This window comes from Manis pentadactyla, chromosome 7 (assembly GCF_030020395.1).
Source record: "Manis pentadactyla isolate mManPen7 chromosome 7, mManPen7.hap1, whole genome shotgun sequence".
NCBI classification, from domain to species: domain Eukaryota; kingdom Metazoa; phylum Chordata; class Mammalia; order Pholidota; family Manidae; genus Manis; species Manis pentadactyla.
Genome location: NC_080025.1, coordinates 47,934,170 through 47,960,793, shown reverse-complemented (window position 1 = coordinate 47,960,793; position 26,624 = coordinate 47,934,170). Strand labels below are relative to the sequence as shown.

At 45.5% G+C, this 26,624-nt stretch overlaps 1 protein-coding gene across 1 annotated transcript in view; it reads right to left on the bottom strand.

Annotated features, from left to right (window-relative positions):
* Nucleotides 1-14,667: 14,667 nt before the first annotated feature.
* PKD1L1 (polycystin 1 like 1, transient receptor potential channel interacting) overlaps nucleotides 14,668-26,624 on the bottom strand; it is a 96,853-nt gene continuing 84,896 nt past the window's right edge. The window contains exons 47-53 of the mRNA XM_057504962.1: nucleotides 26,433-26,537; nucleotides 26,028-26,168; nucleotides 23,878-24,012; nucleotides 21,752-21,982; nucleotides 17,901-18,062; nucleotides 16,912-17,082; nucleotides 14,668-15,034 (exon numbers count right to left, since the gene is read on the bottom strand). Coding sequence (XP_057360945.1) covers nucleotides 15,029-15,034; nucleotides 16,912-17,082; nucleotides 17,901-18,062; nucleotides 21,752-21,982; nucleotides 23,878-24,012; nucleotides 26,028-26,168; nucleotides 26,433-26,537 — 951 coding nt within the window. The 3' untranslated portion in view covers nucleotides 14,668-15,028. The remainder of the gene's footprint in view (nucleotides 15,035-16,911; nucleotides 17,083-17,900; nucleotides 18,063-21,751; nucleotides 21,983-23,877; nucleotides 24,013-26,027; nucleotides 26,169-26,432; nucleotides 26,538-26,624) is intronic.

The window sequence follows — 26,624 nt, the reverse complement described above, 5'->3', positions numbered from 1 at the left end:
CCAGTGCTGGAAAAAGAGGACGAGGGCAAGCTGCTGCTGGTGTCGGGGGGAAGACGGGGCCCAGTTGGGGTGTCCCGTCTCCCGGGTTTCCGCACCAATGAAAGGAAGGAGCGACACACAGCAGCAATTCACCGGAGAATTCCGCTTTATTAGGGAAAGGTGCTGGATTATATAGGAAGGGGCATGGGGTGATTGTGGTGTCACTTCTACGGGGCTGGTGCCTATTGGCTGGGTGCTGGAATTAGGGGGGCGAGGGCTGATTGGGGTTCAGATGGTGCCAGCGGGAACCGAGGACCCGGAAGAGAAGCAGGAGGTTCGCCATCTTATGGGTGGGGGCCCTTCAGAAACAACCCAAAGAAATGTCGGGTGGGGGTAGGAGGGGTGGGCACAGTGTCATATGGAGACTCTTGGGTGGGGGCACTGTCATGGGGATGGCAGGGGTCACATCATATGGTTTTTGGGGGATTGAGTTGTCTTGGTCTGGGGATAAAAGTGTCTAAGGCTGGTGAGGTAGAAGGGAAGAAAACAAAATTCCATTAAATATGTCAAAGACTGCCTTGTGGGAATAAATTAAGTTGATGACCTTTGATTCCAAGGCAAATAACTGTTTGGTGCAGTTTACAGCATTTATGGCTCAATATCAGGAAGAGAAAAAAGAATTTTATCAGTAGACACTACTCAAGATTAGAATAAAGAAATGCTAGTGAGAAATGCAGATGAGGCCACATACCTGGTGGCTCACCAAGAACAGTATCACGTTCCACAGTTTGATGAGGATGAAGGAACCATCTCTCTTACAAGTAGTGGAGCTGCTACTTCACTGTTCTGTGACGTTCTTAGGCCTTTGATCTGTGATTCACCAGCTCCCAGAGTGTTGAGATCTGGAACAGTGAGGGGGGCACGCGCAGTGCGGCTGTCCCACCGACACACTTGCGATGTGAGAACTTGCCCTCTCAGCACATCTTGCACGGAGGGAATGCTCAGTCCCCCAGGCACTGGCCTCGCTTTACCTGTGATGTCCTTCCTGGCCTGAGCCTCCTGCCAACCTCACAGGTGACTCTGACCTTAAACCAGACCTACTTGGAATGCAAGGCAAGGCTATTTATTTTGGGAGGAGTTGTGCCCAGAGAACCAACACTGATGACCATATCTACTTAAAAATTGAGACTAAACTAACAAGATGCTGTTTTTGTAACTAAATTAGGACCTGTGGAGAGAATCTCAACAATCTTTGAAAAGATGTTCTTTCATAGCCTTAACCCAGTTAAGTAATTTAACCTGGTGTAAACAATGCCAGAAGTACACCAGGGGCCCTGCCCTGCACCACACAGATCTCTGCTTGTTCTTTTGGCCTGGGCAGCAGATGTGGATCCAGAAGTGGAAGAAACTGAGCACAGCGGGCAGCAGACATCCTGCCAGTAGGTCGGACAGCCACATGCAGGCCCCTCACCCCAGAACAGACATCAAATTAGCAAGTGGTGCTCGCAGTGTGGGTCCTGGGGCCCTGGCCGACTCAGTTCCCTTGTCAGTTTCGGGCTGGGCTACGATGCCATTCAAAGGCTGGCAAGCCCCTCGTGGCTAATGTGTGCTGACGTGTGCTGTCCTTAAGGAGCACACTGCCGGCTAGGTGACCTCTGCTTCAGACAGAGCTCTGGCCCCAGGCCTGGCTGGGCCTCTGATCTTTCTTCCACCAGTTTTCCTGATGCTGTTCTCTCTGAAATGTTTGGACACGTATTACTGTGATCCCAAATAATCCAGAATTTCTGAGCTTCCCAGAATGGCTACAGATTCCGCCCTGGTACAGGCTCTCCCCAGCTGAATCTCGAAGCAACAGCAAGTGGAGACACGTGTGTGGGGCCCAGGACGGGCCGCACGTCATTCCACAGAAAGCAGAGCAGCTCAGGACACCGCCCCCTGGAGGACCTCAGATGTCTTCGTGCTCCAGAATGTTCACACTTAAAAGATACTTGGGGAAAAGGGCTGGGCTGGAGGAAGGTTGTGTCGGGAAGCCTCTCATTTTGTGATGCACAGACCTGATGGGGTCACTCCATTGTCTGCCAGAAAAAGTATTAAATTTTTTATTAGTTTTAAATTAATATTTCCACTTATGTTAAGTTTGCATGTTATAACAATGTTAAATTATTTTTTAATTGTTTTTCACACAGGCTCACATACAGCTGTAAAATCTTATAGAGAGAGATCCCACACCCTGGCCCCAGCTTACCTCAATGGTCACATCTCGCACAACCAGAGGACAACATCACTGACAGAGTCAGGATTGAAACATTCCATCCCCAGGATCTCTTGTGCTGACCTTGGAGGGCCACACTCATCTCTCTCCTTTTCCTGCCTTAACCTGCTCTCCATCTGTAATGCTGTCATCTCAAGAATGTCAAATAAACACATTGCAGAGCACGTGACCTTTTGAGCTTGGCTTTCTGCCCTCAGCATACCTCTCTGGAGACCCAACCAGGTTGCTGTGTGTGCCAGGAGTCCACTCCTGTTTATTGCTGTGTAGTATTTCACAGGAATGTAAGTACCATGGCTCAGTTAACTGTTGTATCAGTGAAAAATATCAGGGAATTTCCAGTTCAGGGGTGTTACAAATAAAGCTGCTAGGAACGTTTCTTGCACGGGTTTTTGTGAGAACATGTCCCCATTTCTCTGGAATAAATGATCAAGTGTATCATATTTTGGATCATAAATTTTCATGTTTCATTTTGTAAGAAAATGCCAACCCCTTTCCTAGAATGGCTGAACCATTTTACATTCTCACCAGCAATGGATGAGTCATCTAGTCTCTGCATCCTCGCGGGCACTTGGTGGCACTGTTTTTTACTCTAGCCATTCTCACAGGAACAGTGTGACACACCTTTGTGGTTTTACTCTGCATTTGCCTGGTGGCTGGTGGTGTGAAAGATGTGAATCTTTTCAGGTGTTTCCATACATTCTATTCAGTGTAATGTCCATGCACTTTTGGGTCTATTTTCTAACTGGATTACTTGTATTTCTAAGTAGTGAGTTCTGAGAGTTCTTTATATATTGAACATGCCAGTTTTTTGTTGAATGTGTGGTTTGCAGTCTGTAAGTTGTCTTTTCATCCTATTTACAGGGTCAGTTGTAGAGCAAAAGTTTTTAATTTGATGGGGCCCAACTTATCAATTTTTTTCCTTTTATGGATCAAACTGATTCTTTTTTCCAAAAATGTCACAGTTTATGTTTTCATTTAAGTCTATGATCTACTGAGTCCAGTTTTGCATATGGTGTAAGGTGTGGGTTGGAGTTCTGTTTTTCTTTCTGGTTCTGGATGTCCAATGCACCAGCACCACTGCTCAAAAGGCTCTTCTCCCTTGATGGGATTGCTTTTGCACTTTTGTCAAAACTCTGGCTGGCATGGGTCTGTTTCTGCAGCTTCTGCTCTGCCCTGCCATCTGTGTCTGTCCCTCCACCACACCACACTGCCCTGATCACTGCCCCAGGCAGCACGGGCACCTTCTGCACAGGTGCCCAGTCCCTCCCCATCACGTTGACTCAGCATCCAGAAAGCCAGCTATCTGCAAATTATACCTGTTCTCATCCACAGCTTCTGAAGGTACATGCTCATCCTCTGCCGGGTTCTGGGGGTTGCCAAGATCTTTCAAAGGTCAGCTCACACTCCTGAACTTGGATCAAGTTTACCTGCTCCTCGCCTGTCACCAGGGCCAGGAAGTTGGTAAAAACATGCAATAACAAACGTATGAACGTAGAACTGTGATAAGGAGGCCCTGCAAGCACACGTCTCTGGAAAGTGGTTCAACACAGGCCAACTGCAGAGGAAGTTTTTCTAGGGTCCCCACTTTTTCAATGCTGCTATTGTAGAGCAATTTAGCTAGTGTCATTCTACACAGCAGCTGTTATAGTGAGAGATGTCAGAGAGAAGATGGGCAGCCCTGAAACAGGGCCTCCAGACCTGGGGATTTTCACAACTTCATTCTGCATTTACTTGAATTCTGTAGATCTCATCAAATCAATCGTCACCCTGGAGCAGTGAGGGGTGCAGTCCTGGATGCTGGCTGTAATTTGGGTCCTTCTTCTTCCCCCCAATAAAGATCTCACAGGCCTCCAGTGAGGGAGTGTGCACCCTAGTAGGGAAACCTCCGAACCTGCTCTTCCCCCACATTGTGCCACTTTAAGCTGTTTAATTGTCAAGCTCTCGGCTTCCTGTTGCATAAGGACTTGCTCAGGACCCACCCGCAGGGGACAACAGCCCTGAGTGGACTGCTGTGTACACTGCTGCAGTCGAGTTTACCTTCCAAGCCTCTAGGGAAATGAAGTCAGTGGTTCTCTACAGGTGTGGTCCTAGGCCATGGATGAGGGGTGCCTCTGTGGGATCCCACTGTGATCTCATCCCTCGGGAAGGAGGCCAGGAGGACCTCTGGCCTCAGCGGCTGCCTAGGTCCTTCTCTCTGCTCTCAGGGGCACCCATGTGGATTTAGGGGAGGCCCAACTGTGTTCCTACTTGAAACTGCTATTTAGGATGTCCCAAAGGAATTTCTTTTTGCCTATTACCTGATCTTTTTCAGAGTCAAGTAACTCAGAGGACCCATTTGTTTTATAATTTATACTAATCAACATATACTAGCCGGCAAACATCACCTCTGTGGAAGGCTGCTGAAATGAGGCTCTGCACAGAGCATAAACAGAAAGCCTGTGGAGTTTTTTTAGTATTTTGTTTCCTTTTGTCAGAGACATGGAATTAACTTTCTCAAAAAGTTGGAACTCATTAAAAACTACATAAACGTCGCCTTTAGGTATCTACCGTTGCTTGAATGAACTTGTCACAGGCTGGATGGTGCTCCCTGAAAAAGACAATGAAGTGCTGACCCCAGGACCTGTGAATGTGACCCGGGTTTGCAGATGACCCAATCAAGATGAGGCCCTGAGGGCGGACCCTCAGCCAGGGTGACTCCGTCCTTATGAAAAAGGGAGATTCGGCACACACAATGCGCCCAGGGACACGATGTAAAACTGGAGCTAGGCTGCCACCCACCAAGGGCCGGGATGAATGGGGATGGTGGCTGGGACAGGTCCTTCCCCGGTGCCTTCAGAGGGAGCGTGTCCCACAGCCCCTCGGTCTTGGGCTTTGGGACCTCAAAACTCTGAGACAACACATTTCTGTTCATGAGGCTTAGTTACGGCAGCTCAACAAACTAGTCCAGTAGTCTACTTATTATTTTGGGAAATAACTGCTGTTTGTAGGACTCCAAGCTCGAGCAGAAATTTCTTCAAAAAGCAGCCCATTGGTAGTACAGGTTAGTCTTTAAGAATTCAACCTTCTTGGCTCCCACTGTGAAATTATTTGGTTCAAGTAAATACGTTACATCTCCACAGAAACGCAGAAGTCCTGGTTTATGTCCACAGTGCTCCAAAGGCTACTCGAGCACACATCCAAATAAAGGGGGATTAACACAAGCAGTTCAGCTCTATTGGAGCCGTGTCTGCCAGAAGGAATGAATCAGCAGCCAGGAAAATGTTCCCTCCTATGAAGTTATCACAGGCAGACTTCATATAATTCATGAAAGCAGAGAAAGTTTATCTTGGAAGTCTGTCTGGCTAGTTCCATTTCTAATATATTAAATATCTGTAAATCATATCTGAATAGTTCTATTAAATTTAATTAACTTTTCTTGTGATGTCTGTCAAGGGAAAAGTTCCAAGATATACTCAGACGTATAGAATAGCTTAGAAACAAACACAACCATTAAAATGAATCCTATCCCACAACGGTGACCCTATCACTGTGTCATCTCTCTACTTGAAGAATGCAATAGCTCCTTTTCAAAAGCTTTTCATTTGGAAATAATTCCAGATTTACAAAAAAACTTGCAATAACATTTCAATGAGCCCCCATATGCCATTTACTCAGAATCACCTATTAACATCCTGCTCTATTTTATTTACTTTCTCTCTTTATATCCATGAGCACATCCAGTAGCTCTTTTCTGCTATAACCAGTTTATTACATATTCACCAAGTAGCCGGGTCTGCAGAAAGCAGTGTGGTGGAGAGAAGGTTCAGCTCACAGGGGATGGAAAGCTTAGTCCAACCCAGGAGTAATCTGGTCCTTAAGTACCCAGTGAGTCTTGGGAATTGTGGTGGGCATTCTTCCCAAGAACCTTATTTTAGTTTGACGTTTGTGTCCTTAAGGGCCCCTCTCAGCTTCCCTGGAAGATGCACATCATACTACAGATCCAACGGTTGCCCAGAATTTTGCCCATGATTCTGAGATTTGCGTGTCCAAGTTCCAGGAATGTTGAGTCTTCCTGGTGGACAGAGTCATCACTGGGCCCTCCAGCCCCTGGCACAATAATTCTTGGTGAGTGAATGGATCCTGAAACTCAGTCTTAATAATCGTACATCAAGCCTTTAGAGAACACAATGCACATGTGGACATTAACTTCTTGCAGCGCCTCTCTGCAAGAGCCTTGGACAGAGAAGGACATGAAGAGGTCCAGTCATTGTTCAAGGCTGACCCAGCCCGTGCTGAAAGCCAAATCTCACTCAGCAGCTGCCCAGCTGACAGACCCAGCTGCATCCTGAGAGCACCTGGATTTCCCGTGTGTTCAGGCTGAGCTGATATGTCCTGGAATAAACCCTTTGTAGCCTGTTTTCTCCTCAAATATACAAGTTCAGCATGTCCAGGTAACTTGCATCATCAGTTAGAAAACACTTTGAGCGGCTGCAGATGTGGGGAGCTGGGCCTACAGAACCTGCTATCATTACTGATACTCCTGGGCATGAGGGGGAAGCTCAGCCCTTTTTCCTGATAACTGGGTTTCCACGATGGATGCAGAAAAGTCAAGTCCTCTAAATCTCCTCCAAGATACCCACCAACTGTCAAAGTTAAGGGATAAAGCAGAAAGAAAGTCCTCCTTTGTGATGGCTCCTGTGTCCTGAATATCACCTGCCACAGGACTCACCTGCCTTTCCGAAACCTGAGGTCGTGGGCACTGCTGCGCCAGCCCTCTCTGCAAACCCACATCCATTGTCGCCAGGACCCCAGACATGGACCTGAGGGCAGACTGTGCACACCCGACAGAACTTCCCACTTTCCTCCTGGCATTTAAAAAAAATGAGGACCAAAGACTTCTCAGGCAGACTGTACCTGAGGTCGGGGTGTCCGTACCTTTCCCAGTCACATTCATGAAAGCAAATCAAGTGGGAAACATGTGGGAAACCCTTGTGGCATCTCTGAATGTCACCCACATCCTCAGTGGCCCACCAAGCAGTGGTTTCCAAAGGGGTTTGGGTCACCAGGCCTGCTGGGGCCTCACAGGGGGCATAGTCCTGCTCAGTAAGAGGCGCCCACTGGCACAGAGCTTTTCTCTGTTCCAAACCAACACAGCTGAGGAGAGAAAGGGAGCCAAGCTGGCAGAAGCGCAGCAGCCTGGCAGCCCCAGTGCATCTCCCTGCAGTGAACCACTCAGAAAACACAAAGAGCAGTGTGCTTTGTAGGTGCTTATTCGATGGCTCCAGGCTTCCATCCTTCCAGTTTATAAAGATATGAATCATAGTCATTAATGGTTAAGATGAAAAAACAACCACCCTGAAGTTAGGAAATCTCTACAGATTGTTTCTTCAGATCACGTCATACAAAAGAGGGTCTGTTCCGCGCAGAGGCCTGCTTGGCCTGTGGCAACGCCAAGTCCATTGCCGGTCCTCCCCGACTCAGGCCAGCTACCCTCACACCGCAGAAACGTGAGTTCCATGGGCCCAGACCCACCCGGGAGCCCAGAGGGAGAGGCCGCCCCGGCAGCACGGGATTCCTGGGAAAGACGCTTGTGGTAAGTGCCTCCTAAAGCACTAAGCCCCTAAGAACGGTTTCCCATAGCACAAAATGAGGGATGGTGGAGGCACTGCTGCCACATTATAAACAAGAGCAGGAGAGCGAAAGGTCAAAGACACAGTGGCTGCAGCCTCCATAATCGTTTGCGTGAAATTATGTTGTCAGCCTTAGGAAACTGGTCTAAATGACTGTAGGCTATGATTGTACAAGGACTCACAATAGTCCATGCTGTGTACAGAAAAGACTTCAGTCAGATCATACATGTAAATGGAAGTTCCCTCTAGCTAGGAGCTATTAAATACATAAGCAAGGTAGTCATGCTTACTGGACTGAGCTGAATCTCTTAAAAGTGCCATTATGGGATTTCTGGGCTGGCAGCATCTCCTTGTCCTTAACTTAGTGAGGATATTTTGGATATTGTACCATTAGACATAGTAATAGATTAAACTTGAGATATATGCTTATTATTTTTTAAATTATATCAATTCCTTTTTAAATTAAGAGTCTATTAATTTTTTATTAAATTTTGTTAAATTTTTTATTAATTTAAAAATTAGGAATGGATGTTGAATTTTATCAAATGCAGTCATGGAGAAAAATCAAATGATTGTTTCCTCAATTTTTTTGTTGTGCATTCACTTGTTTTATTTTTTTTAATTTTTTAAATTTTGATATCATTAATCTACAATTACATGAGGAACATTATGTTTACTAGGCTCCCCCATCACCAAGTCTCCCCCACATACTGCATTACAGTCACTGTCCATCAGCATAGAAAGATGCTGTAGAATCACTACTTGTCTTCTCTGTGTTGCACAGCCCGCCCTGTGCCTCCTCTACATTATGTCTGCTAATTGTAATGCCCCTTTTTCCCCCTTATCCCTCCCTTCCCACCCATCCTCCCCAGTCCCTTTCCTTTGGTAACTGTTAGTCCATTCTTGGGTTCTGTGAGTCTGCTGCTGTTTTGTTCCTTCAGTTTTTTCTTTGTTCTTATACTCCACAGATGAGTGAAATCATTTGGCACTTGTCTTTCTCTGCCTGGCTTATTTCACTGAGCATAATAACCTCTATCTCCATCCATGTTGTTGCAAATGGTAGGATTTGTTTTCTTCTTATGGCTGAATAACATTCCATTGTGTATATGTACCACATCTTCTTTATCCATTTATCTACTGATGGACACTTAGGTTGCTTCCATTTCTTGGCTATTGTAAATACTGCTGCGATCAACATAGGGGTGCATATGTCTTTTTCAAACTGGGCTCCTGCATTCTTAGGGTAAATTCCCAGAAGTTGAATACCTGGGTCAAATGGTATTTCTATTTTGAGCTTTTTGAGGAGCCTCCATACTGCTTTCCACAATGGTTGAAATAGTTTATATTCCCACCAGCAGTGTAGGAGGGTTCCCTTTTCTCCACATCCTCGCCAACACTTGTGGTTGTTTGTCTTTTGTATGTTGGCCATCCTAACTAGTGTGAGGTGATATCTCATTGTGGTTTTAATTTGCATTTCTCTGATGATTAGTGATGTGGAGCATCTTTTCATGTGTCTGTTGGCTATCTGAATTTCTTCTTTGGAGAAGTGTCTGTTCAGCTCCTCTGCCCATTTATTAATTGGATTATTTGTTTTTTGTTTGTTGAGGTGTGTGAGCCCTTTATATATTTTGGATGTAAACCCTTTAAAGGATCTGTCATTTATGAATATATTCTCCCATACTGTAGGATGCCTTTTTGTTCTATTGATGGTGTCCTTTGCTGTACAGAAACTTTTCAGCTTGATATAGTCCCACTTGTTCATTTTTGCTTTTGTTTCCCTTGCCCGGGGAAATATGTTCATGGAGAAGTTGCTCATGTTTATGACCAAGATTTTTTTGCCTGTTTTTTTCTAAGAGTATTATGGTTTCATGACTTACATTCAGGTCTTTGATTCATTTCAAATTTACTTTTGTGTATGGGGTTAGACAATGATCCAGTTTCAGTCTCTTACATGTAGCTGTCCAGTTTTGCTAACATCAGCTGTTGAAGAGGATGTCATTTCCCCATTGTATGTCCATGGCTCCTTTATCATATATTAATTGACCATATATGTTTGGGTTAATATCTGGACTCTCTATTCTGTTCCACTGGTCTGTGGGTCTGTTCTTGTGCCAGTACAAAATTGTCTTGATTACTGAGGCTTTCTAGTAGAGCTTGCAGTTGGGGAGATCCCCCCTGCTATATTCTTCCTTCTCAGGATTGCTTTGGCTATTCGGGGTCTTTGGTGGTTCCATATGAATTTTAAAACTATTTTTTACAGTTCATTGAAGAATGCTTTTGGTATTTTGATAGGAATTGCATTGAATCTGTAGATAGTTTTAGGCAGGATGGCCATTTTGATGATATTAATTATTCCTATCCAAGAGCATGGGATGAGTTTCCATTTGTTAGTGTCCTCTTTAATTTCTCTTAAGGGTGTCTTGTAGTTTTCAGAGTATAGGTTTTTCACTTCCTTGATTAGGTTATTCCTAGGTATTTTATTCTTTTTGATGCAATTGTGAATGGAATTATTTTCCTGATTTCTCTTTCTGCTAGTTCACCGTTAGTGTATAGGAAAGCAAAAGATTTATGTGTATTAATTTCATATCCTGCAAGTTTGCTGAATTCAGATATTAGTTCTAGCAGTTATGGAGGGGAGTCTTTAGGATTTTTTTATGTACAATATCATGTCATGTGCAAATAGTGACAGTTTGACTTCTTCTTTACCAATCTGGAAGCCTTGTATTTCTTTGTTTTGTCTAATTGCTGTGGCTAGGACCTCCAGTACTATGTTGAATAGCAGTGGGGATAGTGGGCATCCCTGTCTTATACCCGATCTTAGAGGAAAACCTTTCAGCTTCTCGCTGTTAAGTATGATGTTGGTTGTAGGTTTGTCATATATGGCCTTTATTACGTTGAGGTACTTGCCCTCTATACCCATTTTGTTGAGAGTTTTTATCATGAATGGATGCTGAATTTTGTCGAATCTTTTCTCAGTGTCTATGGAGATGATCACATGGTTTTTGTCCTTCTTTTTGTTGATGTGGTGGATGATGTTGATGGATTTTCAAATTTTGTACCATCCTTGCATCCCTGAGATGAATCCCAATTGATCATGGTGTATGATCCTCTTGATGTATTTTTGAATTCAGTTTGCTAATATTTTGTTGAGCATTTTTGCATCTATGTTCATCAAGGATGTTGGCCTGTAATTTTCTTTTTTGGTGGAGGTCTTTGCCTGGTTTTGGTATTAGAGTGATGCTGGCTTCATAGAATGAGTTTGGAAGTATTCCCTCCTCTTCTATTTTTTGCAGAACTTTAAGGTGAATGGATATTATGTCTTCTCTAAATGTCTGATAAAATTCAGTGGAGAATTCTCTGGTCCAGGGATTTTGTTCTTGAGCAGTTTTTTGATTACCAGTTCGATTTCATTGCTGGTAGTTGGTCTGTTTAGATTTTCTGTTTCTTCCTGGGTCAGCCTTGGAAGGTTGTATTTTTCTAGAAAGTTGTCCATTTCTTCTAGGTTATCCAGCTTGTTAGCATATAGATTTTCATAGTATTGTCTAATAATTCTTTGATTTCTCTGGGGTCTGTTCATGATTTTACCTTTCTCATTTCTGATTCTGTATATGTGTGTAGATTCTCTTTTTCTCTTAATAAGTCTGGCTAGAGGTTTATTTATTTTGTTTATTTTCTCAAAGTACCAGCTCTTGGTTTCATTGATTTTTTCTATTTTATTCTTCTCAGTTTTATTTACTTCTTCTCTGTTCTTTATTGTGCCCCTTCTTCTGCTGACTCTGGACTCCATTTGTTCTTCTTTTTCCAGTTTCAATAATTGTGACTTTAGACTATTCATTTGGGATTGTTCTTCCTTCTTTAAGTAGGCCTGGATTCCTATATACTTTCCTCTTATACCTGCCTTCTCTGCATCCCACAGAAGTTAGGGTATTGTGGTGTTGTTGTCATTTGTCTCTATATATTGCTTGATCTCTGTTTTAATTTGGTCATTGATTCATTGATTATTTAGGAGCATGTTGTTAAGCATCCATGCCTTTGTGAGCCTTTTTGTTTTCTTTGTCCAATTTATTTCTAGTTTTATACCTTTGTGAGCTGAGAAGTTGGTTGGTAGAATTTCAATCTTTTTAAGTTTACTGAGGCTCTTTTTGTGGCCTAGTATGTGGTCTATTTTGGAAAATGTTCCATGTGCTCTTGAGAAGAATGTGTATCCTGCTTTTGGGTGTAAGGTTCTGTAGATGTCTGTTAGGTCCATCTGTTCTAGTGTATAGTTCAGTGCCTCTGTGTCCTTACTTATTTTCTGTCTGGTGGATCTGTCCTTTGGAGTGAGTGGTGTGTTAAAGTCTACCAAAATGAATACATTGCAATCTATTTCCTCCTTTAATTCTGTTAGTATTTGTTTCACATATATTGGTGCTCCTGTGTTGGATGCATAGATATTTACAATGATTATATCCTCTTGGTGGACTGACCCCTTTATCATTATGTAATGTCCTTCTTTATCTCTTATTACTTTCTTTGTTTTGAAGTCTATTTTATCTAAGACAAGTACTGCAACTCCTGCTTTTTTTCTCCCTATTATTTGCATGAATTGTCTTTTTCCATCCCTTGACTTTTAGTCTGTGCATGTCTTTGGGTTTGAGGTGAGTCTCTTGTAAGCAGCATATAAATGGGTCTTGCTTTTTTATCCATTCTATTACTCTGTGTCTTTAGATTATTACATTCAGTCCATTTACATTTAGAGTGATTACCAATAGATATGTACTTATTGCCATTGCAGGCTTTGGATTCATAGTTACCAAAGGCTCAAGGGAAGCTTCTTTATTATCTAACCATCTAACTTTAACTCATTTATTATGATATTATAAGCACAGTCTGATGATTCTTTATTTCTCTCCCTTCTTATTCTTCCTCCTCCACTGCTTATATGTTAGGTGTTTTATTCTGTACTCTTTTGTGTTTTCTTTGACTGCTTTTGTGGATAGCTGATTTTATTTTTTGCCTTTAGTTAGTATCTGGTTCATCTGTTTTCTTTGCTGTGATTTCATTTTTTCTGGAGACATCTATTTAGCCTTAGGAGTGCTTCCATCTAGAGCAGTCCCTTTAAAATACCCTGTAGAGGTGGTTTGTGGGAGGCAAATTCCCACAACTTTTGCTTGTCTGGAAATTGTTTAATCCCTCCATCAAATTTAAATGATAATCTTGCTGGATACAGTATTCTTGGTTCAAGGCCCTTCTGTTTCATTTCATTAAACACTTAAACACATCATGCCATTCTCTTCTGGCCTGTAATGTTTCTGTTGAGAATTCTGATGATAGCCTGATGGGTTTTCCTTTGTAGGTGATCTTTTTTCTCTCTCTGGCTGCCTTAAATACTCTGTCCTTGTCTTTGATCTTTGCCATTTTAATTATTATGTGTCTTGGTGTTGTCCTTCTTGAGTCCCTTGTGTTGGGAGATCTGCGGGCTTCCATAGTCTGAGAGACTATTTCCTTCCCCAGCTTGGGAAGTTTTCAGCAATTATTTCTTCAAAGACACTTTCTATCCCTGTTTCTCTCTCTTTTTCTACTGGTACCCATGTTATGCAAATATTGTTCCATTTGGATTGCTCACATAATTCTCTTGGTATTCTTTCATTCCTAGAGATCCTTTTATCTCTCTCTGCCTCAGCTTCTCTGTATTCCTATTCTCTGATTTCTATTCTATCAATGGTCTCTTGCATCTCATCCAGTCTGCTCTTAGGACCTTCTATTGATTGTCTCATTTCTGTTATCTCCCTCCAGACTTCATCCCTTAGCTCTTGCATATTTCTCTGCCAGTCCATCAGCATGGTTATGACTTTTATCTTGAATTCTTTTTCAGGAAGGTTGGTTATATCTACCTCACCAGGCCCCCTCTCTGGGGTTGTTTGAGTGATTTTTGACTAGACCAGGTTCTTCTGCCTTTTCATGGTGATAGACGTGATTGCTGGCAGATGGTGCGTGTGTCAGCTGGGAGAACAAAGTCCCTTCCTGCTTGCTGGTTGCCTTGCCCTTCTCCACTGCCTGTGCCAGTTACCCACACACTGGGAGCAGCCTCTGGGTTAATTCCCTGAGCTGCCATGGGCAGGGTGGCCCTCGGGATAGTTTAAGGTACTATAGGGGGTCGCAGATGTGCCGAGTGTGTTCACCTGCAAGAACGGTACCCCTTCATGCCTTCTGGATATTGTGCCAGCTTCCTCTGCCTGTACCAGGCAGCTGCACATAGGCAGCAGTGTCTGGGTCTGACCTGGTTAGCTACGCACTGGGAGAAGACTCTGTGTGGTTGCTGTGAGCAGGGCTGCTCCAAGGCTTCTCTGCAGCAGTGGCAGGTCAGCCAGTTTGCCTGCAGTGCCAGCGGGGTGGGGGAATGAATGGCAGGCTGCTTATCACCACGAGGGGCTTTGGATCTGCATTGCCACCCAGTGGTTTAGGGCACTGAAGTTCCTTAAGATTCCCAGCCTGCTGGGCTGAGTGTGCTGGGTCGATTTTGTTCACCTGCTAAACCCTTATCCCTTTAAGACTTTTAAAAGGCCCACTTTTCTTTTGCCTCAGGGGAACTGGCTGTGGGGACCCACTTGCAGTCTCCATCTTGGATTTTATTTTTCTGTTTCTCTAATATCCAGTACACCATGTGATGCGTGTCTGTGCTCCTGGTGCAGATTACTAGGGATGATTACCTAGCAGTCTGGTGCTTCCACTCCTTTCCCACTCTGATTCTTTTCCTCCCACCATTGATCTGGGGTTGGAGGGGGTGCCTGGGTCCTGCTGGGTCATGACTTTGTATCGTACCCTTTTTGTGAGATACTGAGTTCTCACAGATGTAGATGTAGCCTGACTGTTGTACTGCACCTTCTGTTCTCTCTTTTAGGAATAGTTTTATTGCTGTATTTTCAAAAACATACATGGTTTGGGGAGATTTCTGCCACCCTATTCACGCTGCCATCTTGAGTGCCTCTGTATGGGGTTAATTCATTTTTGCTGTTGATTTAATTACATTATGCTTGCAGCTTTACAAATTCATTCCTTCTGCTTTGCTTAGCTTAGCATGTGCATGTGCATTTTTTGATGAGTTGAATGCATATTGGTTGCTGCTCCATAACATATGTCACAGATTTTCCTGTAAACACTAATTTAGCAGTATGCAATGTCTTCTCTTTTAATCCTGTAATTTAAAGAAATCATAATATTAACCTTATGGTTTGAATATAAATGCACAGTCTTTCTTCTAAACATTTTTACTAAAGCTTTTGTTATTTTTTTCATGTTACAAATATAGTAAGTGATACCTTATCTTTCTCCACATGAATGTTTTTCTCCTAATTTTTCTGTACAACTGGATATTGGTTTTTATTCAATAAGTTATGTTTTTCCTACAACTTGCCCAATTTTCTACTGATATGCACATTTAAAAAGTTTTCAATAATTTAAATGATCATTAATAAACAATCTTAAAATAATTTCTAATCATTTAGAAGTGATTTGACCTTTTTCAGGTATGGAAGGGAAAATATCAATAGGATTCTCTGTTTTTTAAGTCCAGTAACTTTTAGGATTTTTTCTTGTTTTAATAGATTTTAATCTATTTCTTCCCTGGGAAATAATTATTTTTTAAATACAAAGATGTATATCTTTATTTTGGGAAAGTTTTTAAAATTATATCTTTAAATATTTTTTCTGTCAAATTTTCTGGGTTTTTTGGGGGGTGGAAGGAAACACTAATTATGGTAATTATATATATCCCTTACTTTTCTTACACATATTCCTTGACTTATGTGTGTATTTTTCCCCTAAAATCCATTTTGACTCTGATTTTTAAAAAAATCTCATTTTGCTAAGTTTTGTCAAGCCTGTGTCCTTTACTCTTTCTTCTGTGAATCTACTACACTTTTTTTTTTTTTGCTTCACCTGTATTTCTGGCATTTTTTTCTTTCTTAACTCATCCATTTATTATTTTGGCTTTTTACTTCCTTTTTTAGCTCTTTCATCTTGGTTTTGTGCTTTTATTTCGAAGAGGCAATGTCTTCATGGATTTATTTTTGTGTGTGGAGCACAGCCTGTTTCCATTTGACCTGTGTGTGGTGATCATTTTCAAAGGCCTAGTCTTTCCCTCCTTCTGTTATGGTCTTTTCTAGTTGCTAGTTTTTCTGGCATGTCTGCATGGACCCAGTGATGGTTTGTGTATCATGACCACTCGCCTCTCCATGAGGGAGTTCATCTTTGCCCGGTGGCTGCTGATAGGGCTGGGGAGGGGCTGGGGTGAGTCTGAGTCGGGGCACCTCCAGACTTCACCTTAACCCAGGCACACTCCTGCTTCCACTCGGGTATGTCACTGTGCTGACTCTGGGTCTCAGGGAAGCCACCACTGGATACACTCATCCCTGGAGCACCCGCTCACCTTTCACCTAGCCTGGAGTGTGAATCTGTATGACTCCATCTCTGTGAGCCACCAACTTCCCCTTCATCACATCAGCAGACAGCTTCTTACAGGATGGCCTCCCTTCAGCCCTGTGTCCCCAAAATTCTGCTTTTGGGGTTCAGGGAGATTCTTTAGCTCTTTTGTGTTCTATTATCCTTTCCACCCAACCAGGAAACTGTGCATGCGTCAAGGTTGGAGAGGTCTGTGTGCTCCTGGAAGGGGCAGTGTCCTCTCTCTCTTTGATCTAATTTCCGCTCTACTTGGGCCACCATCTTGGGATTCCTGGTCATGTTTTGGGTCAGAGGTATTTCTTAGGGTCTGGGAGGATGGCATCCATTCATTCCCATTTCTGTCTCTTTGCTCATTTCCATGATAATCAGAAGCAAGGTATCTGATAGATATTTTTGCCACTATGGTAAGCTGGAAGCCACCCACATGGTTCACCCGATTAAGCAGTGCTCCAGCTCTGGCCAGAGCACCTCTCACTATCAGCATACCTGCCCTTAGAAAGTATGCAACCCGGCCTCATGATTTGAAACAGCAACTAGTTCAAACCTCCTTTAGAACTTAAAAACAATTTTGTTATAAAGAAAAGTGATAAAAATATTTTTTAATTTGCTTACCCCTGCAGCCTGGCAGGCAGAAACACCCACCGAGGTGCCAACTTGTGCTCCAGTCTCCACCATATCACTGGATTGTTGTTTCAGAAGAGGGGGTCGTGGGCAGTCAGACAAACCATTAATCTTCAACAGAAGTTCATCTAACAGGTATGCAAGTTCATCCAGGGAGTGATTCTGAAGGGAAGAAAATGATTAAGAAGTGTGGTCCAGAACCCAGTTTTCTATTTGCCTCATTATCTGAAGCATTTCAGTTATGACTTTAGATGGCACTGGCCTTTGTTGGAAAGCACACTGGGCACGAATCAGGAGGCCTGGGTGCTGGGAACATCTCAGTTCCCTCATTCCCCATGTCACACATAGGGGTGCACAATCACACCACATTCAAAATGTCATACACAGGTAAGTGTGAGGGTTCAGAATGCCTACATGAAGGACTAGTAAATGGATTTAAAGGCAATAGTGTACAGGAAAATACATGATAAAGCCCTATAAAACACACAATATCATGATTACATAGGATTGGCTTCAGAACTGCACTGGATGAGGCCTGAATATCAGCCATTAGAAACTGGGCATTCAGTGTGCAAATACCTGCTCTGATTTGTGTTCATCCATGCGGCAGTGACTACACTTAGACAGTGGGCCTAAGGCTCTAGGTTTTGGTAGATGTTTGGGTCTGGTAGCAAGAGCCAAGAGCAGATGATTAACTCTCCAGGCACAGAGTCAGGGGGAGTTATTGGGTGGGAATCATAAACTCCCACTCTGCAACCTTACATGGTCGTCTAAGGGTATATCCTTAGATACATGAGTTAACGGAAGAGAATCTGCTTGGCAATCTGCAGAGTGCTTTAGAATTTCAAGTGAAAACTCTGGCTTTGTAACATTGGCAGAGTCAACATCTTGCTTTACTAATTGAAAGCAAAAAAGAAGAGTCATGGCACCATCATCTTCAATGTGCCCGTGTGCTCAGTAATCCCAGACCCACAGCTTACGTGATGCTCAACCATCTCAGCCTCCTCTAGCCCCGGCCTGCCCAGACCCAGGCAGGAGAGGACCTTCTCCCATATGAAGGCAGTCAGGTCTGTAAGTCTCATGAGAGATTTTCTTTGAGAAGATGTTCGTTTTTCAGCAAGAGTCATGTGGGAACCCCTCAGCTGAGGAAAAGAAAAAAATATAGAAAAATTTTACACATTCAATTTCCATATTATCAAACGAAAAAGAGCTTTGTTAATTTGATAGTCTAGTAAATGGAGAGTATATCTGATGCTGCTATTTTGTGGTCTTTTAGTTAAGACAATAATTGGTTAGCAAAAAATTCAGGAAAATATGTCTCATGAATTGAACTAAATTGCAACAAGATGAATTCAGCATTAAAAATTATATTTTATTATAAAGATGTTTCAATATCCAGCAGTGAAGGACAAAGATTATGAACATGACATGCACTTTCATATGTAGAATCTGCATCTCCTTTCGGGCCCTCTGGTGAACTCTGCTAGGCTGTGATGGGCCCCACTGAGCTTGCGGAAGTGGAAAAACGAGCTGACAGTGGGCCCCGGAGAGTTTGGTTATTTACTGAAGGTTGAGGCTTGTTAGCTCAAAGAGCTTGTAGGCACCAAACTCAAAATTTTACACATTCAATTATTTTAAAAATAGCCCAAACAACAAAGTTTGAGCCATTTAGAGGCTGCTTTGCATACCCTGCAAAACTTCCCAGGACAGCTGCCACCTGCTGGTGTGACAGGGCCTTGCGGTTACAAGCCCCAAACCCTGTAGCCCTGGGGAGCCCTCTGACCCAGAAGCTGTCCACCTCTCTCCCACCCCATCCCCAAGATTTCCCTCACTCCTCTCTTCTTGATGGTGGCCCTGCAACGCAGCCTCTGGATGGTCTTATGGTGAGAGGGATGTCCCCCACATACAAACCTGTCACGATGTCACCCACATACAGATTGTGTGTGTTTCTCTCTCATGGTCCTATTTTTTTCTTTGATTAGCCTCAAATTCAAATTTGATCAGCCGTTGAATCCCTGGAAGAGGATCAGAACTCTGAAGGGAGGCCCAGGTGCCTGCGGACGGGACACTGTATGTGCAGACAGTGTCTGGGGTCCTGAGGCCTCTCTGCTCTGCTAGCCAAACAGCCAGGAGAGCCCCGGAGCTGCAGTAAGGCACCCTGACTCCAGCACTCAGAGCACCCACATATCAGTGCTTTCCTGTCTCAGATGATAAAATCAAAGTGCCTTAGCATGACATTTGGGGCCCTTCACTCTGGCTCCACCCAGCATCCAGCTCCACTCAGAACTCCAGCTTCTCTCCCCACCACCTTTTTGCTTGCACTGTCCCCACCTACAAATACCACACCCAGGCATCTCCCATGAGCTTGTCCCTGCTCATCCATCAAGAGCCAAATATCTCTTCCACTGTGTGAGGACTTCCTGTTGTGCTCAGAATGAGTCTCCAAGTTTCTCGCTCTTTAAGGACACTTCTAGTTAGGTTTTAAAATTGTGTGTAACTATGCACTATGTACATGCTGAAACTACTTGATGAAAGAAATCAGAGCTAAATAAACGGAGAGATATACAGACTTCTTGGATTGAAAAGTTCAGTATTATTAAGGTGTCAGTTCTCTCCCAAGGTGATTATACATCCACAGCAACCTCAGCCAAAGTCCTGGCATGCCTTTTTTTGTACTTATCAATAGGATGATTCTGAAATTTATATGGAAAGGCAAGAGTTAGAATGGCCCAACCTGAAAGAGAAAAAATTGGGGGGACTCATCTCTGTTATTTTAAGACTCCTATAGAGTTATAGTAATCAAGACAATGTGGGATTGGCAAGCAAATGCATCAGTGAAACAGAACAGAGAGCCTGATACAGACCCACAGGTACACTCAACTGATATTTGACAGAGATGCAGAAGCAATTCAACAGAAAAAGGATATGCTTTTAAAAAATGGTGCCAGAATGACAGAATGGCCACATATAAGAAGACTAACTCTGATCTATACTTCACATCTTATTTGAAAATTAAGTCAAAGCTGACCATTGACCTAAATGTAAAACATAAAACTAGAAAACTTCTAGATGAAAACAGAGAAAACTTATCTATAAAATAAAACATTGATCAATTAGCCTTTATCAAAATTTACAACTTTTACAAAAGACATGCACAGTTAAAAGAACGAAAAGGATAAGCCACAGAACAGTATAAAATACTTGCAACTCACATATGCAATAAAGGAAATGTATCAGAAATATTTTTAAATGCCTTAATTCCTTGTTTATATGCATTTCTTCGTCTAAGGACTATGAACCATATCCTGTTATGTTTGTTTCATCACTGCCTGAATATAACAGGCATTCTTTAAGTAATTGTTGAATAAACAAATGAGTGGGTAGATAGAAGGAAGGATGGATGCATGATGGGTGGATGGGTAGGTGGATGGAAGGATGGATGAATGGGTGGGTGGATGGGTGGATGGGCGGATGGGTGGGTGGAAGAATAGATAGACGAATGGATGAGTAGTGACTAGAGAGCTAGGAACATTAGCAGAAGCAAATGGCTCAGGTATTTGCCAAGTGTGTATTGCCAAGGTGTGAGTACAAGCTCTAACTTTATTCTACCTACTAAACTAGAATACTGGTAGACTTTTAAAGCCTGCAGAGAATTTTTATCAATTTATAAAATTTGAATATTTAACCCACTAACTTGCAAGGGTTCTACAGCGTGTCAGGAACTACTGCTGGAGCCAGGCACACCAAGGTACCTGCTGTGAGTGTGGCCAGAGTTCAAAGGGGAGAAAGCCAAGGGCAGCAGAGCACAGGTGGGGCAGTGAGGAGTCGGGGTGGGGGAGGGCCGGCTGGCTGGGGAGGGGGCCGTGAGGCTGGAGAAAGCTTCACCAGAAGGAGACTCCACACAGAACACTTTCTTCTGAAATGCATGGGCTTTACACCTACTGGGAAGGCTGTGAAGGAGAGGAAGCAGGGTATGGTGGGGTGCAGGGGTCCCCAACCCTGAGACCTCAACAGGGACAGTTGGAGAGCTTTCTGACAGCCGGGCCCCACCCCTGAATAAGGCTGCAGCAAACCCAGGGTCGGCCCTGGGAGGACAGACTGAGAAGCCTGATCAGACCATGTAGGCTGAGGGGCAGCGTCACGAGGTAGAAGACAGGACAGCCTGAAATACAGCTATGCCTGAGCTGTTGCAGGGACATCCTGATACTAACACATTACTAGCTGTTTACTGAAATTTAACTACAACTGGATGTCCTGTATTTTTCTTTGTTAAATCCATTAGCACTAAGCAGGGGCTACCATGGAGGGCTACGGGGAACCTCTTCCTCAATTAAGGAAGCCAGCAGGTGTGCATGCATGTGTGTGTGTGTGTGTGTGTGTGTGATGACTACATCTGCAAGTGGTGGATCTGTAGGAGGGTGGTAAACAGGGAGCCCCATCCACCTCAGCCCTGAGCCTGGAGAAGGTGTCCAGTGAAGGCTGGCTGATGAAAGGAACTTTTGAAGATGGAAAGACTGAGGAAGCAAGTCAAGACAGCCTGTAGTGAAAGACTGTGGAATTAGGCTCAGAGAGACAGGGTGTGGCTCAGCACTGTGAGGGCAGGAGGTCCCTGCAGGAGGTGGCTTCCTGAAGTGGGGTGTGTCCTGCTAGGGCTGGACCAGGCTGCTGGAGAGACCAGTGACAGTGTGTGGCCCTGCCCAGTGCAGGCCACATGGGCCTCAGGGAGTTGTGACCATGAGATTGGTGTGCAGCCAGGATGTGCCTATGGGCCACAAGTAACTTCACCCACAGCGGACGAGACCTTTGCAAACCCTGGGACGTGTGTGCATACCATTCCAAACCACAAAGTGGCCATTACTGTGAGAAGGGCCCCAGAGTACCAAGCCAGGGCATGCTGGTCAGGCTTCGCAAGGCTGAGGAACGTGTCTCTTCGGTGTCTTCCCGGAAAAAGAAACAGTAGGCTGAGCGAGGAGTCTGCGAACATGCCAGATGGCAGAGCCCAGGAGAAGAGTGAGACACTGTGCAGGTGGCAGTGGGCTGCCAGCATCAGGATGCCCACCAGCTGCAGGGAGAAAAACAGCACAGCTGGCTTTCTGGGCCCTGGTTCACAGATGCCCAAGACTGGTCTGGGCCTTCTATATGCTCTGAAATAACAGAAAGCTGGGAGAGGCAGGTTGCGGAGTGCTGACCACGTCATCTGCCATTGGGGTTAGTCTGGCATGCACTTTCTGGAGCCCTGCTCAGGCCCCCAGGCCAGCACCAAGCCTTCCTCCATCCTGGGTGGCCAGCCTGCCCTGACAAAGCCCATGTATCTATGGTGCTTGCTCCATCCACTCAAACAAACCCTGGTGCCAATGGGCATTTTCTTGCCTGCTGGGCAGATACCAGCCAATTGTCACAGTCCACATGGGTGTGATTGTGCAGACCAGCCATCCCAGGGCTCTCCAGGGGCAGCCAGGTGCTGCATCCCTGAGGCCTGCTCACCTCCATTCCCTGCTCCCAGCTCTGGCCCTGCACCCACAGCCTCCCTGGAAATGCTATAACTCACTCCCTGAGGGGAATCACATGCAGCCTGAGTGACTCAGGAGAAAGAAAATGCAACTCATGGGTGCATCATCTGCACTAAGCTTTTCTGTGCTCTTGTGCATATGCACACCTAAGCCTACACGGCTGGAATGCGGCTACTTAATTTGGATGCTATTCGTGACATTTGAGGCTTGTTTTCTAAACAAAAAAGTGTTTTTGTATGTTGCTAAGTGGTGTAATTGGAACTAATTTACTAGGCAGGTAAGTTCCGTATATACATACTCTTGACCCAAGGTAACCTCCCAGGCACACATCTTCCATGCCTATCAGGAGGTGGGGCTTTGGGAACTGGGCTACATCATGGCCATGGGCTCCGGGGAGATGCACTGGTGCTTGAACCTCCCGTGTGTGACTCCTGGGCTGCTCCTCCTGCCCTGGTTTGCTGAGCCTGTCCCAGCCAGCACAAGGCCAGCAAGATTCAGGGAGCTGTGTTTGTTCCCATGTGTGCCAAGCGAGCCTGGGATCCCAAGAGCCAGAGCCCCCTGAGATAGACCCTCCCTTGGCCCTGATAATAATCCTGCTGTGGAGGCAGAACTGGGGCTGCACTGGGGCTGCCGGGCTAGAGCCCGCCATGACCCACCGGGACCAGGCCAGAATTACTCACCCCTGGGAATCTGGTTCGGGCCATATGTGGGATTCTCTCCTGATTCTGGGCTTCACCTGCCAGACCGGACTTCAGGCCTGAGACCTGGTCCTGGGATTGGAAGCAGGCTTGCTGAGAATCCGTGCATGGGAGAAGCACCTGAAGTTTTCTGTTTTCTCTTTAATGATTGTGTTTTCTTTCTTCTGAGTTCCACTGACATACAATTCCATTTGGGGCATAAATAATACTAAAGTGAGTTCCAGTGTATTCAAAGGGATGCCGTGGGCACAGAGCCAGAGTTAGAAGCAAGGGAATGGGGGCTGGTGGCCTCTGTGGAGGGAGTACCTAAGTTCCCTGGGCATGGCCCAAGGCAGGCTCGCCACGGCTCACCCCATTTCTTCCTCTGAAGAAGAACCAGACCTGGCCGCAGCTTGGACACGATAACTGAGGTAATTACAAGAGGCCCATGTGCCAATCCTGGCACTTCGCGGAAGCTCAGTAGGTGAGAATTGCTGCTTATGTTAGAATGATAAGAACACGCCAGCGAAAAGCATGGAACAGAGCAGGTGTTCATCAGTAGGGCTAATGCTGTCATGACAATTACTGATTATATAACTGCTGACACCAGTGATCTAAAATCACCACATAATGGGTTAGAGGACTGGGATTCTAGATGGTTCCCACCTCGAAAGCAGTTTGTTTTTTCTCTAGAAAAAGGGCTAAGTGACAAGATCACATGACTGTGTTGATTTATTGGTGAAATCACGTGGTAAAGGGAGGTTTCCTACCCCTGTTGCCAAGATGCTAGAGAGTGAGCCACGCATTGTGGAGGAGCAGGACACCGGGGTCTTTTGAATGCCGAGAAGGTAGATGATTTTCAGAGTCAGGAGGAAGGACAGGACTCCCTGAAGCCACCTCACCCTCTGCGACAGAAGAACACAGAGAGCAGCTCAGCATGTTTTGCCAGCCACAGAGGACACACACACCCTGCACCTGCCAGCCATGCATGGAAGAGATGGGATGAATTCTGCAGGCCTCCATCTCCAAGGGGCAGAAAGTGTCAGCTGTCTGCATTGGGGAGTGAGTCAAAACTAGGGGAAAGCTCAAACTGTAGTGCATTTTCAGAAAGTCCAGTTCTTAATTTTGACCTTACCATTTCTATAAAGCTCGGGACAGATCAGACCTGGCCGCCACCCTGTCTGAGCCTCTGTTTACTGCAAAGGAGCAGCCATACAGAAATGCAAACCCATTTCCCAAGGAAAGCTGCACTTCCAAGCTGGTGTGTTAGACTTACTCATTTTTGCCCTGATCCTGATCTTTTAGGAAAACTCTCCTGATAGCCAGCATCCATGACAAGAGCTTCTTACAAAATGATTTGCTAAGAATATGTACTCTTACTGGACCTGAGCCCACCCATCAGTGATCAATCAGATGCCCTCTCAAGGCCTCCTTGAGGGAGAAAGCTATCCCCTGCAGTGATCCTCTGAGCTCAGTTACTGGGCAGCAGACGTGATGGCCAACCAGGGTCATCTCAGATGAAGACAGCAGGCGAGTGTAGACATGCATGGAAGGTAGACCTGAAGGCTCCATCCACCCCAGAGAGACACAGAGAGAGAGAAAGAGGCAAACGGAGAGTAAGAAAGAAGCTTGTCCACCTCCCTCCCTCTGGGAGCTTCCAGCCTCCTGGGGAGAGAAGACAATAAACCAAGCAAGCCAGTAGAGTGTGGGCTGTGGTGGAGGCTGGTCAGCACCAGGAGGATGGGGATGAGGCTGGGGGAGGCTCGAACAGCAGTCCTGTGCAATGAAGACTGGCAGGAGGGGTGCGGGTCTGCCTGCTCTTTGCCCAGCAGTTGTGTGCAAAGCTTGAGCTCAGGGCCCCCCAACCCCACTACGTGCACAGCCCCTTCCACTGAGGTCCCAGGATGAGGCTGCAGTTTTAGAAAATTTACATTAGGAAGATATTTTCTGTCGTAAGAATAAAACCCAGGTCTTGCCCTGCATGGGTTCCTTTGGGGCAGCCTCCTTTCCCTGGGGTGGTGAGTTTCTGTTGCTTGCAACAAAACCACCTCTGACAAGGGTGGGGACAGAGGTCAGCCAAGAGACACGTGTGGAGCTTTGGTGGAGGAAGCACAGCTGTTGCCACCCTGCCAGGTCCCCAGGGAGTAAACAGGAGAGTCAGGTCACAGAACAACCTGTTCTTCTGGGTTGATCTGGACGGACCCACACGGGGTGGCGGGTGAGGTCACTGGGGCCCTGGCTGTACCCCTCTGTGTGGGGAAGCAAGGTCCTGGGAGGCCTGCAGGGTGGGGCATAGGTTGGCCTTGAAGGCCTCAGGGCAGAGAAGCCCTGCATGTGGCAGCAGTCAGGTCCCCAAGGACCCCGGGCTGTGGTGGCATCCCTCCCTCCCCACAGGCCCCAGCCCTGATGTACACTTTGCACTACTCCTCTGGTGGAGCCCCCATTCCCATGTGGGCACATTGCCTGGGGGGAGGGAGGTGTGGACTGCAAAGCCCGACTGGCACTGGGGTGGGACCCTGGCCTTCCCTGAGCCTCTTGGCTGTAGAGAGGCTGACACCGCCTGCATCTAGAACTACCGTCAGGGGGAAGCAAGAAGACAGATGAGGTGTTTTCCCAGGTAGTCCCTCCCTAGGCCACCGCCTGTCTGCCTGCTTCCCCCCACCACCTAGGGTTGCCCAGCATCACTGCTGCAATTCCATGCCCCACACAGATCACACCATCCCATCCCAGGCTTGCACACAGGGCCTAAGGATCCCAAGCCCTCTCCGTCCAGGTCACCCTTGCCCATGAGCTTGGAGTATTATCCCTCAATATGGAGCAAATCCCTTGTTTTGGACCTTTTAGAGCACGTACAGCTTCCTCCTTTGGACAGCGTCACAGAGCATGGCCCGTGTGAGGAGCCCTTAATGCCCTGCCGTACCTGGTTCCATGAGGCCGTGAGATGGAGGTCCATAAACCCTTGGAAAAGTCCTTTTTGGAACTGGTTGGTCACCTGCCCAGCAAGGGCGATCAGGTGGCTGGAGGCTGCAGAGTAGGCAAGGCCAGATCCCACAATGGAGAGCTGCAGGTTCAAGAGAAGGTGGCTTAGACAGACTCCCCGGGAAAGGCTACCACATCATCCGTGTGACCTGGAGCACAAACTAATAGCAAAAGCATAAGTGGACACTGGTGTCAAATGCCACTGGGGCATTAACACGACAGGTGGGAGATGGCAACAAGGTGGGAAGTAGCTAGGGTGCCTCAGCTCCCCGTGGAAGTCACTGCATCCTCAGGCAAGGATGCTCCTGCTCTGGTTTTACACCAGGAAAGTGACAGGGGAGGCTACCTCCAGCCAGCTTCGCGGTTTTCGCCAGTAGTTGTAGGCGCCCTTCTCTGCCATGCCATAGAGTTGAAAACAGACGTGTATCAGGTTGAGCCCCAGGAAGAACAGCTGGTGGAGGAAGATCAACAATCAAGAGAAACAAAATGCCAACTGTTTGCTTATGGCTAGGCTCCTGGCTGGTTCCCGGCCAATCCC